This window comes from Anolis sagrei, chromosome 1 (assembly GCF_037176765.1).
Source record: "Anolis sagrei isolate rAnoSag1 chromosome 1, rAnoSag1.mat, whole genome shotgun sequence".
Classification (NCBI taxonomy): domain Eukaryota; kingdom Metazoa; phylum Chordata; class Lepidosauria; order Squamata; family Dactyloidae; genus Anolis; species Anolis sagrei.
Genome location: NC_090021.1, coordinates 163,012,280 through 163,024,845, shown reverse-complemented (window position 1 = coordinate 163,024,845; position 12,566 = coordinate 163,012,280). Strand labels below are relative to the sequence as shown.

General features: G+C 40.8%; 1 protein-coding gene across 1 annotated transcript in view; it reads right to left on the bottom strand.

The window, feature by feature from the left end:
* Window positions 1-1,116: 1,116 nt before the first annotated feature.
* MCM3AP (minichromosome maintenance complex component 3 associated protein) overlaps window positions 1,117-12,566 on the bottom strand; it is a 45,546-nt gene continuing 34,096 nt past the window's right edge. Inside the window, exons 22-29 of the mRNA XM_060783579.2 lie at window positions 10,653-10,911; window positions 10,180-10,277; window positions 7,825-8,215; window positions 6,490-6,744; window positions 5,596-5,725; window positions 4,157-4,360; window positions 3,068-3,218; window positions 1,117-1,594 (exon numbers count right to left, since the gene is read on the bottom strand). Coding sequence (XP_060639562.2) covers window positions 1,451-1,594; window positions 3,068-3,218; window positions 4,157-4,360; window positions 5,596-5,725; window positions 6,490-6,744; window positions 7,825-8,215; window positions 10,180-10,277; window positions 10,653-10,911 — 1,632 coding nt within the window. The 3' untranslated portion in view covers window positions 1,117-1,450. The remainder of the gene's footprint in view (window positions 1,595-3,067; window positions 3,219-4,156; window positions 4,361-5,595; window positions 5,726-6,489; window positions 6,745-7,824; window positions 8,216-10,179; window positions 10,278-10,652; window positions 10,912-12,566) is intronic.

The window sequence follows — 12,566 nt, the reverse complement described above, 5'->3', positions numbered from 1 at the left end:
CATGTAAGAGAGTTCCTCCATCGTCTCATGGCGGAACTTGTGGTGGCAACAGCTAGGATTCCATCATCATCAAGTTGAGGCTGGCCACCTGTTAGGAGTGGTTAGATTGTGCTTTTCCCATTTGCCAGAAGGGGCTGGATGGCCCTTGGAGGTCTCTTCCTACCCTAGGATTCCATTATTATTATTATTATTATTATTATTATTATTATTATTATTATTATTAAGCTGAGGCTGGCCATCTGTCAGGAGTGGTTAGATTGTGCTTCTCCCATTTGCCAAAAGAGGCTGGACTGGATAGCCCCTGGAGGTCTCTTCCTATACGTAGGATTCCATCATCATCATCATCATCATCATCATCATCAAATTGAGGCTGGCCATCTGTTAGGAGGTCATTTATGATTATCACTGCCACCTTGATAACTTTAAAAAAAAACCATTACTGAAATAAACGTCACTGTACAAGTATCTATCTTTCAGGGCTAGTCATCCCTTTTAATTTGAATTAAAAGAAGGTTTCAATCTTTTTTTTTTAACTTCCAGTTGTTTCTGCTGAACACAACCACCTTGATAGGTCAGCTCTGCTCATAAAACAAGAAAGTTAGGAAAGCACAAGTCACTCAAATCCCTACTCTCATGACTGGCACCTGCCCCATTTGCAATTCAAAATATGTATTTATTTATTTACCATATTTATATACCGCCTTTCTCAGCCTGAAGGCGACTCAAGGCGGTTTATGCATGAATATTTCTACATGGCAATAGGAAATATATTCCATATGCATGAAGTTCATTTCTTCTTAGATTCCAATGAAAATCCTTACATCAATCAATCTGAAACTGTTCATGAAAGGGCTCCACTGTACTCCCCTTCATACTTGGTTATAGAGTCCCTTCCAATACTCTGTAAAAGTCGAAGTCAATTCATAGGGAAGACATTTCCCTTACATTCACATACAGGATCAAAGTTTTGCATAATTCTTCTCCCTTCACTTCTTCAAATATGGCAGGGAGCTATGAGTAACAGTGCTACATATCTACTGATTCGTTAGTACATCTCCTCCAAGATCACAAGACACTGATGTGGAAATACGATGCCCTGAGATAATACAGGGAACAAGCTTTTTCCCCAATTTTATTGCATAATTATAGCTACAGACTCTTTCAAAGTTGTAGAATTCAGTACAAAAACAATTCTACAGACTCAATTGAAAGGAATACTACTGAGTTCAATAGACTTTACTCCCAAGCAAGTGCAGACAGGAAATCATAGAACAAAATTCAACACCAGGGAGCAGTTAATATAAGATATTAGCAAAAAAAGGATTATCAAATGGAGTCACAGAAAACTTCACAGAAGTCTTTCTTGCTTTTCAAATCAATTTCGATCCAGATGATTCATCTCTCTTTGGAACACATTGCGGACTTTCTTACAGGTTTGGGTTAAGCAGGATCACATATTTGTCACATCTAACAATGTAGACAGGTGGATTTCACAAGCCATTTCTTCTTCTTTGTTGGCCCTTATCTGCTGTTTCAAATATTGAAGTCTGTGAGACAGAGAGGTGTCTGGATCAGGCAATTCTTTCTTTCCTGCCTGATGTGAGAAAGAGAAAGATGAAATCAGAAAATCGTGTTGAAATGCAAACAAAAAAGCAGCAGAGTATACTCCATGACAAGACCCAGGGAAGCCTGGTTCCACTATTATGTCTGAACTCTGTATATTACCACATGAAAAGGCCGTGGACCTTATGCATAATTTCCTTTCCAACATCACTGTATAAGTCAGCCACACCAAACTTAGTCCCTGACCTTTTTCTATTCGCTGGGAAAGCTTGAAAGGGAATACTGCTCATGGCTACTAAAATGCAAACAGAAACTACTTCTTGAATGGAGCCCTGAAAATAAAGCAGCCAAGGCTTTTCACCATGTTTACATACATGTGAATGTAAGGCAAAGTGCAAAGTTTTCTGCTCAATGCAGTGAAGTAGTGTGATGCTGAGTACATGCACAGCCCTGCACTTTTCACACATTGGCTTTTATTTTTGTGCCATATTTGGATATTGTTGGCCTCCTCGACAAATACCGCATATAGGACGACTGGGCGTATAAGAGGACCCCCAACTTTTCCAGTTAAAATATAGAGTTTGAGATATACTCGCCGTATAAGACTACCCCTCTTCCAACACACACCAAATAAATTTTTTTAAAGCATCAGATTTGATTTCAATATGGTCATTTTCCTATTACTGTACCTCCTTCTCTGCCTCTCAGATCTCGCACATGCACACCTGCACCGATTCACTGCGGTCTTCAGGAGCGAGATCTGAGAGGCAGAAGAGGAGGTACGTAATAGGATACAAGGGCAGGCCAGACAGGTAAAAGAGGTGTGTTTTTCTGGGGTCCAGAGCCACTCTCTCTTTTTCCCATACCCCAGGCACCCCGGATGCCTGCAGTTGGCTCCGCCCTTCACTTACACCTTTCCGGCGCCCCTTCACCTCACCATCGGGACCGCATTAAGTCCACGAATCCTGATGAATGGATTTTCTTCTACCGTACTTGTACAGCGTCGCCCTTAATGCTTTCATACAGTCGCTGCAAACGGCAGGGATGTGGCCACTGCCATTTTTGAGCCCCCCCCCCCCCCCCCCCCAATATGCAGCAACCACAGATTCTCCAATCTGGATTGGAAGTTTCAGCACCCGGCATATAAGACTATTCCCGCATATAAGACACCTCCCATGCATAAGGCTACTCCAGCGTATAAGACGACTCCCGCGTATAAGACAACCCCTGATCTTTGAAAGATTTTCTTGGGTTAAAAAGTAGTCTTATATGCCAGAATATACGGTATGTATATAATACATATGGGATATTCAAGGATTACCTATAACTAGCCAGGAGGAGGAGGAGGAAATTTCTCCAATGGTAAATTACTTTTGATAAATCCACAGAGTTGGCCTCTTTTGCTCTATCTAGTTTAGCATTGCCCTCCTTAGCTACAGAGCAGGAACTTACAAGCACACCCCCATCTCCTGACAGAGTTCTATTCTGTTCTTTTAAATGTTACCTCTGGGCTTCTTGCCATTGATGTTTTGGCCAGCGGATGAATTATTTGAGGCACACACACCAGGGTTTCAGGAAGGTAAAGAGGAAGAGAAGGGGAATCCTGAAATATCTCAGAGTCTTCAACTAGCAATTGCTGCAGTTGCTCCTCAAACCTAAAACAAAGAAGAAGCAAACATTATTTGCAAAAGTTCCTGCTGCAGTTAGATTTCTCTTTGGTTTTTTTCTGCTGACGCAATTTTATAAGTCAGCAGTTTTAGTAGGAAATGTGAGGAAAAACCCGAAAAGCTTGTTGCTAAGACCTTTATCTGAAGGTATGAAATTCCTTCCTTTTAAATTCCTCCTCTCCTTTTAGCAAAACACTTTTGAGAGGATATATTAGTTCTTCCAGATTTCTCTTATATCGGCGCAATCTGTTCAGGCACCAGGACAAAAGGCTGCAAGGATGACTAACTTTTGAATGGTCTTTCCATGCTCAAGGGCTCTCTTTACATTATCCTGCTACCAGCTGTCAGCTTTCTGTAATGTCGAAGGCTTTCATGACTGGAATCACTGGGTTGTTGTAGGTTTTTTCAGGCTAAACGGCCCCGGTCCAAATTACCTGTACGAACGCATCTCCCCCTATGAACCATCACGGAGATTAAGATCCTCCGGGGAGGCCCTGCTTTCCTTCCCACTATTGTCACAGGTGTGATTGGTGGGGATGAGAGACAGGGCCTTCTCGGTGATTGCTCCCCGGCTATGGAACTCCCTTCCTGGTGAGATCAGGTCGGCCCCCTCTCTCCTGTCCTTTAGAAGAAGTGAGACCTCACTACCTCTGAGGATGCTTGCCATAGATACAGGCGAAATGTCAGGAGAGAATGCCTCTAGAACATGGTCATATAGCCTGAAAAAACCTACAACAACCCTGTCAGCTTTTTTTCTGCCCAGCACCTCTCACCAGGCATGACCGTTTTTACTGTGTTGCTGCCAAAATTTTCTACCTGTTTGTCCTGTCCTCACAGGCCTGCCAAGTGGGTCTCCATCACTTTTACTACTTCACACAGACTCTTGGAAACACATCTTAGGAAGGAAAGGAAAACAGAAGCTGTACCTTCTGCTCTCTGCTTTCTCCTGCTGCAGCTTGATGGAAAGGCGCTCGGGAAGAGCATCTATTTCTGAAACAGCCACTGTTAGGTCTGCTCCACTAGGAATAGTCAGATCTGCATTCCTTGTCTTTCCTTCGCTGGCCCAACATTCAGCTGGAGACAATGACGGTGAATGCAGCTTTGCAAAAAAGGATGTCTTTATTTTGGACCTAAAGAAAAATGAACATCAAGGAAAAACAACTTTGGCTATTTGTTGGAATCATGAACTATCAAGTGCATTTATGGCAGTAACATGTGAGTAGTCATCTTGGACCAGAACAAAGATCCCTCTAGAACAGGGTCCTCAAACTAATGCCAAGGGCTGAATCTGGCCCTCCAAGGTCATTTACCTGGCCCTCGCTCAGGGTCAACCTAAGTCTGAAATGACTTGAAAGCACACAACAACAACAATCCTATCTCATCAGCCAAAAGCAGGCCCACACTTCCCACTGAAATACTAATCTATATAAATAAAAATGTAATGTTCGTTTATGGGATTAACATAACTCAAAACCCATTGGAGGAATTGACACCAAATTTGGACAGAATACGGTAACAACCCAATGAGTGACCATCACTCAAAAAATTGATTTTGTCATTTGGGAGTTGTAGTTCTTGGGATTTATAGTTCACCTACAATCAAAGAGCATTCTGTACTCCACTAACGATGGAATTGAACCAAACGTGGCACACAGGGTTCCCATGATCAACAGAAAACACTAGATGGGTTTGATGGGCATTGACCTTGAGTTTGGGAGTTGTAGTTCACTTACAACCAGAGAGCACTGTGGACTCAAACAATGATGGATCTGGACCAAACTTGGCATTAATATTCCATATGTCCAAATATGAACACAGATGGAAGTTTGGGGGAAATAGTTTGGGGAAAATAGACCTTGACATTTGGGAGTTGTATTTACTGGGATTTATAGTTCACCTACAATTCTTAACACCACCAATGGCAGAACTGGGGCAAACTTCCCACACAGACCCCCATGACCAACAGAAAATATTTAAGGCCAACTAGTCCAACTCCCTTCACCAGGGCAAGAAAACATAATCAAACCACTCCTGACAAAGAGCCATCCAGCCATAGATATAGATAGATACATATATGATTCACACACACATAATATCATAGATTTGAAAGGGACCCCTAAAGAAGGACAATTATATGCTGCATGTTCCAGAGTAGGCAAACCAGACAATCTCCACATCAACACTGACAAAGAAACAGCAAGAAATACTGTTTACCCACAAGCATAAAGAAATTACATGTATTAGAAATCAAAACTTTCTCATTACTTTATTTTCCAGATCACCAGACTGGGCCACAGCAACGTGTGGCAGGGGAGGGATAGTTATAAATCCACATGACATACAGTTCTTAACAAGACAGTCTCACCTTCCCTGACTTTGCTGGCTCATTTTCTGTGTTTTTAATCTTGCTTCTTCCCATGAAAAAGGAGAACTGAATCTTTCCAAATGTTCCTTAAAGAAATATACTTGTATCTGACCATCTTCATTCACTGCTTCTGTAAGAGGCAAAAACAACCCACTATAGTCAAATCAGGAGTAGCATGGATTTTCCATCTTTAACATCATCTGGTACAGGAAAAACACTATTTTTAAGAAAACATTTCCTGAACTTGCTCAGTTCATTCCCAAGCCTAGACAATGGAACAAGAGAAAAATAATATCCTCACAAACAAGAAAGTGCTTTTGTGTCTTCCTTCTTGGCTAAAATTGACCTTCATGATAAGTTCTCAAATGTGCCATTCTCAACCAGTGGAGAAGGAATCATTCATAAATGGGAATTGCCTTAGCGTAAAGAGCAGGAGGGAAGGTAGAAGAAAAAAAGTTGATGCTTTGCAAATTTCCTCCAGGAGGAAACTGAAAAAATACAGATGTGACTATTGCCCTTGTAGAGAGTGCTGTCATGTTTTATAGCGGGAAGACCAAGAGATTAGGAAGCCAGAAAATGCACACTTTGATCTACTGAGTTAGATTAGAGGGACAGACCTAAGAAACAGATTGTAAAGGAGTTTTTTAAAAAAATAAAAGAAGGGGAGGAAAAAAGGGAAGAAAAGTAGCCAAAAGAAAAGGGGGATCAGAGCATATGATCCTTCATGGGCAAGGCAAGGTGAAAGAACAGAGGCACCACGGGCCCAGCAAGAAATACTTTCTTCAAACATATGATGCCACTATCAGTAATAGGATCTAATCCATTATTTGCTGGCTGAGAATAATAAAGGAAAAAGGACAACGTAGAGAAAGTGCCCAAAGTTCTTGGCTTTACCTGGTGCAACTGGCAGGCAAGGGGGTTTCCAGTCTCTCAGTTTATGGTTAATGCAAAGTGCCAGCATACTGTCCCAAGGAATCTCCTCCACAGAAGGACCATCGTCACTGGACTGTACAGACTTTTTTTCCCATTTGAGGTAAGTCCTGCTCAGCAAATTCTCCATTTGAGACTGAAGAATTTCCTGAGTCTGAGGAGAACTAGCAGTCTGGGATACATATTGGAAGATCATAGCACAAACAAGGTGCCACGGAGCTGGTTTGAGGGAGAGATAAAATGACTATATATTACACCAAAATGTGAGAGAATAGCAGCCCTGATGACTATGATATCATACTAGCTCTTCTATTACCCAAAACGCCTCCCAAACATTGACATATGACAAAATTGAAATGCACATAATTAGACTAAAATCAGAATATGTAGAGATAAATCTCTTGAACAGCATTAGCTAATTCAATTAGTTAATTCAACAGTATTAACTCAAACTGTGGTTAGGTACAACAACAACAAAAAATTTCAGAAAAAAATTAAAAATGTGTCAAAACTACAACTTGTCCTGAAAGGAAATGTGGAATATTTCAAAAATGAAGGAGTATATGATGTTAGGCTTATTAATGATAAACTGAGTTCAGAAAACTTAGGAGCTCCAGATTTTCTGGCTTCAACATTTGATGGCAAAAGTATTTAATTAAAGAAATAGATCAATGGAGATTAAAAGAGAGGTTTACAATTTCTCAAATTGCTCCTGACACACATACATAAAAAATGGCAAAAGTGCAAGGAAACCTTTAGAGTGGATAACATAAGCGGCACATCAAAATACAATGTTTTCTTGACTTACGACTTAATTCCAATGATCACACTCTTAACTCAAAATGTTCTTTTCTCAAAGCGAATTTTCCCACTGAAATACTATTAATCAATTTGGGGGGCCTGAAACCCCTCCATTTTTTTGCTACTTGTTTTTAAATAAGAAAATTTACTTTATCAATATTAAATAATGTATAAATGTACATTTACATGGAATGTCCCTCTGAAGTTCACTCTTAACTCAAAATGCTGCTCTTATGTCAAAGCAAACTGGGGCGAGCGACAGTTCTGTATGCAAAACGCTCTTAAGTTGGGATGATCTTAAATAAAGGTTCCACTGTACATGCAACGCTGACAGGAAGATATTACTTAAGAATTTTGGCCAAGAGAGAGATTTATTTTCAATCCAATTCTTTGCACTCAGTGAGGTAAAATGTTCCCTTTGTTTCAGCAGAATAGTCCCTAAGGCCCCACCAGATAATATTCTCGGACATGCTGTTCTACCTGGTTAGAAATCCTTACCGCCTGAAGGAGGAAGATCCATGTGGGGGATCTGGAAGGACAGCACAGCTTTTCTCAGCCAAGCCAAGTGTTTGGGCATGTTCCACTGGAGATGTGGGAGCAGCTTGCTACCCCCAGGTTCTGCAAATTCAATCACAGGCCAGGAGAAGTCACAGAGATCTTCTGAAGAGACAACCTCCGCTAAGAACTGCACTGCATTGTTGTACAGCTCTATTATAGCACTGGGGTCCTGGGCACACAAGCCTGCTATGTATCTTTCCTTCATGTCTGGATAGAACTGCTGACTGAACAGAAGGTCCAGTCCATCTTCCACATACTGCCTGAGCGTCTGACAGCAAAGGTTGATGGAGCATGGGTACTGAGCAACCAGCCACTGCACTGCTTCAGAGAGCTGTAGAAAGCAACACGGAGAAGAATAAATTCACTAACAGGCACACAGAGTCATCAAACCATAGAGATGGAAGAGATTCCAAGGCTTCTCTAGGAATCTACAGCCAAAGTATCCCCACAACATACTCATTTCTGTGTTAACACTTCACTGCTCCCACAATGCTCTATCTAGTCAGGTGGTCCAAAGGAATGCCACAACTGATTATATCAAAAGCTGCTGGGAGCTCTGTTCCCTTCTTCCACTCTTTGACACAAGTGATCTACCAACCCAAGCAATCTCAATCCTAGAACCCAGAGAAAAGCCGGGTTGAAATTTCTCTCAGTAACACAGCTCAAGAACAACAACAAAAAGTCTTGATGTCTTGGTTTTTAGGCCTGTTCCCAGGATTATTTGAGGTGCTGATTCAGAAAATTGCATTAGACAGACTGCATCAGTTTTAGTTTCTTAGACCTGATTATCATGGTTTTCTATGGGCAAGCAGATAGAGTTGGATGAGACTGCATAGGTCATCCACTCTAGCCGCCTTTTGCCATGCTGGAAAAGCACAATCAAAGCACCCCAGATGGCCATTCAGACGTTGTTTAAAAGCTTCCAAGAAAGGAGCCTCCACCAGACTCCAAGGCATAGCTCTCACAGTCAGGAAGTCCTTCCCAATGTTCAGGTGGAATCCCTTTTACTGTTGTTTTAATCCATTGCTCCATTGAGTCCTAATCTCCAGGGCAGTAGCAAACAAGACTGCTCCCTTTCAAATATTTACGCATGGTTATCATGTCTCATCTCCAACTTCTCTTTTGCAGGCTATGTTCTGGAGCTCTAAAACTAGAGCTCATAGGGGGAAACTGGTGCCAGTTTTGCAATTAAAAGGTCAAAAATACCCAGAAACAAGACCAACATTTGAGGCATCAAAATGTGTGTCAACCAGTTCAATCAGTGTTATCAGAAAGTATTGTAGAGTTGTATCATTTTACCCATGAAAAATAAATTCAAGATTACTCAAAACTCATGAGTGCATTCCACAATCTTGAACTAAAACAGGAGAAAGTGCAGCTACTGAGAAATGTATTTATGAGATGTGCTCCCTATCCTCTGAAGTATCTATGCAAAGTTTTGCTTCCTTTTAATAATAATAATAATAATAATAATAGTAATAATAATAATAAACTTTATTTAATACCTCACCACGATCTCCCCAATGGGGACTCGGAGTGGTTTATATGAAGCCAAGCCCAACAGTATATTACAATAAAGTAAAACCAAAACACAATAACAACACAGTAAAATACATACAACAAAGACGATAAAGCAAAATCATACACCGTAAAATAAAATAACATAACATAACAATGAGCGGGCCACATGTGCAAGATAAACACTAAGATACTAAAAATACTAAAATCAGGATAAGATAGGGATGGAGCAGATTGTTTGTGGGGGAGAAACTTGTAAAGCAACGGGGTCATAAATATAGACCTTCATACAGGTGGGGAATATACTCTGGGGACAAAAGCCTTTTTAGGTAAATTGCTGCTTGCTCTGTCATTCAAACTTAGGAAAACGGTTAATGTTAGCTATCATTAATGCAATCAAGTCTACACTTCAGTTTATGCTGCTTTTTTCCCTAAACATAATCAAGCTTAATCATAGCTTAATCATACTTGAACAACATGCTAAACTGACAATAATCTAAAATGGAGTCTGCAGCTTCCAATCTTCTCCTCACAGCTGTGCTGAAGAAAGATGTTAGCATGCCCTCTCATAATGGTCTAGGACATTTTCTTGATTTGTAGGACTATTTGTTGTAAACTGCTTTGAGGACTATAAATCTTCAAAACAAGTGCTTACATCCTGCTACAGCTGCATGGACTTCTGGTCCAACTAAAGAGAGCCTTCACAGTTTAGAACCCTTAATACAGTATGTGAGATGCCGCTTACAACATATATCTCTCTGTGGAGATCGTTCTTACCTTTCTGGTGCCTTGTAAGTCACTCACAGAATCTGATATTTCAACAACCTTGTAGCCTGAAATAAGGTTAGCCGAAATCAAATCTGGCAGCATCAACCCTTCAGAAGGAAAGGTAGTACAGTTTAGTAATAATACTCCTTTATTCCCTCAGGGCCCTTCTACACTGCTCTTTATCCCTGGATCTGCTCCCGGATTATCTGCTTTGAACTGGAATATATGAGTCCCCACTACCAGATAATGTGGGGTAAACAGATAATCTGGGATCAGATCCTGAGATAATGAGGCAGTGTGGAAGGGCCCTCAAAAACAGATTGTGACTGAAGAAACGGCAATCACACAAACATTCAAATAGATAATACTGACTTAAGTTCAAAAATTTATCAACTACATATGGCACCAACTGTCACCACACTTCAGTCTTGACTACTGTTCTAACGAAAGAAATAATTCTCAAGTAAGGAAATCTCTTGTACCTTCCTCTACTTCTTTCTCTGCAGCCTCATCTCCACGACTTGGGACAAGAACCACCAGAGGTACTATTGGCTGGTAAGGTTTTGCTTGAAGTAGTCGTTTCAGCTGAAGTAAGGCTGAAAGCCAATAAATGTCTTCCTCTGCCACATCATCACTTTTCACTCGAGGAGAGAGCAACAGAATAAGCCCACTCGTTCCAAGAAGCTTTTTCTGGATCCCTGGGTCTTCAACCTCGGAGGTACTGAGTGTCCCGTGGGTTGTCTGCATGAAGAAAACAAATAGTATATTCCACCATACAGAGAAAGCAAAATGGCTGGGGGGGGGGGGGGGGCAAATAAAAGGAGTGTTTTTGGATTAGACCAGTTTCATCTACTCCACTGCTTCTTAAACTGTGAGTCCTGAAACTCAAATGGGGTCAATCCCCTTAGCTCATATTGGGGGTCAAAAAAGTTGGCAACAGTAAAAGGCATGTGAACACCACCCATTTACACAAATCTGTTAGCAACAACATGCTAACAGTCCACAAGAACAATGGACCCTGCAGAAGATACTTCAGCTGTACTCCACCAAAAAACAAATCGGCCTGTTTAGCAAGCCTTTCAAATACTGATTTATCATCAGTAAATGTTTGTTTTTATATCGATTTTATATACTTATATATCTGTAGTCGTAAAAATTTCTCAGACAAAAAGAGGCCATGAGTAGAAAACATTTAAGAAGTCAGGATTCAGTCCATGCTTCTGTCATATATCACATTTCATTGCATAATAGTCGCCACCATATGATAGTTGCACCTAAAATGGGTTTTCCCCATTTCCTCACATAATAGTAATTCGCCCACACCCAGACAAGTGAGTCAAGGGTGCAACTCAATGAGTGAGGCTTCACTCACCTGCATGGCTGTCCCCTTAATGGGACTATTACATGGTGGAAAAAAGCCCTTTTGAGGGAGTAGGTGCATGGGCGGGTAACGCTTCAAAGAGAGCACCTGCATAGTGCTTCGTCAAAGGGGCTTTGCCACCACATAATAGAAAAAAAAACCCTTTAAAAGGGAAAGTGGGGGTGGGAATGACTATTATGTGGTAGAATATAGGATTCCCTGGCATGGCCCTGTGGCAACAGTTCTCTCCTACAGTTAGCACCCATCTCACTATAGCAAATAGCATACAGAATGCCTCCAAGCATGGAGATTTTAATCGGCTAGCATGGCTAGCAGGCTCAAATAGAAACTTTCATTTATAATGTCCTTATTTATGGAACATGTTCTCTTAAGTTACTAATAGCTGCATGCTAGTTTTTTCTTATGAACTGCCCTTTCAACATATATGACATGAAACCCTGGGTTCCAGGGTCAGAGAAATTAACCCTGAAGTAATCAAAAGTCTGATTACTAGAGCAATAATTAGAAGTATTTGTAATATTTTAATAGAAATGATAATGAAAATAATTTCTTCCTAAAACAGAGACAAATCATGGAGAAACTCAAACAAGTTGAAAAACTTGTTTGCTTAAGGGTAGGGAAGTAAATGAAAGCATCTAAATGAATGAAGAGAGGTTCTAAACAGCAGACCTTTGTTCAGAGCATGGAAGGAGGAAAAACTGAGCTGGATTCCAGCAGCACCAGACCTCAACCTAACTTTTCTTCCTACCTATGCCACCAAAAAATCAGTTTAGTGAAAACCAGTTTAGTGAAAGCCAGTTTAGTGCCACCATGGCTGAGAAAGCCATGTGTCCCTTGTAACTATCCACATCACCACAGAAGGCTTTGAGAACAGGAATATGAAGTCTTACACAAGGCAATCCATCCTTCAGATGCTGTAGGCTTGTTAGGGCTTTGCAGAATACTATCAGAACTGTAAATTCTAACTAGAAACAAACTGGAATTACTTGAGATAATTGTTCATTGACACTAGCTT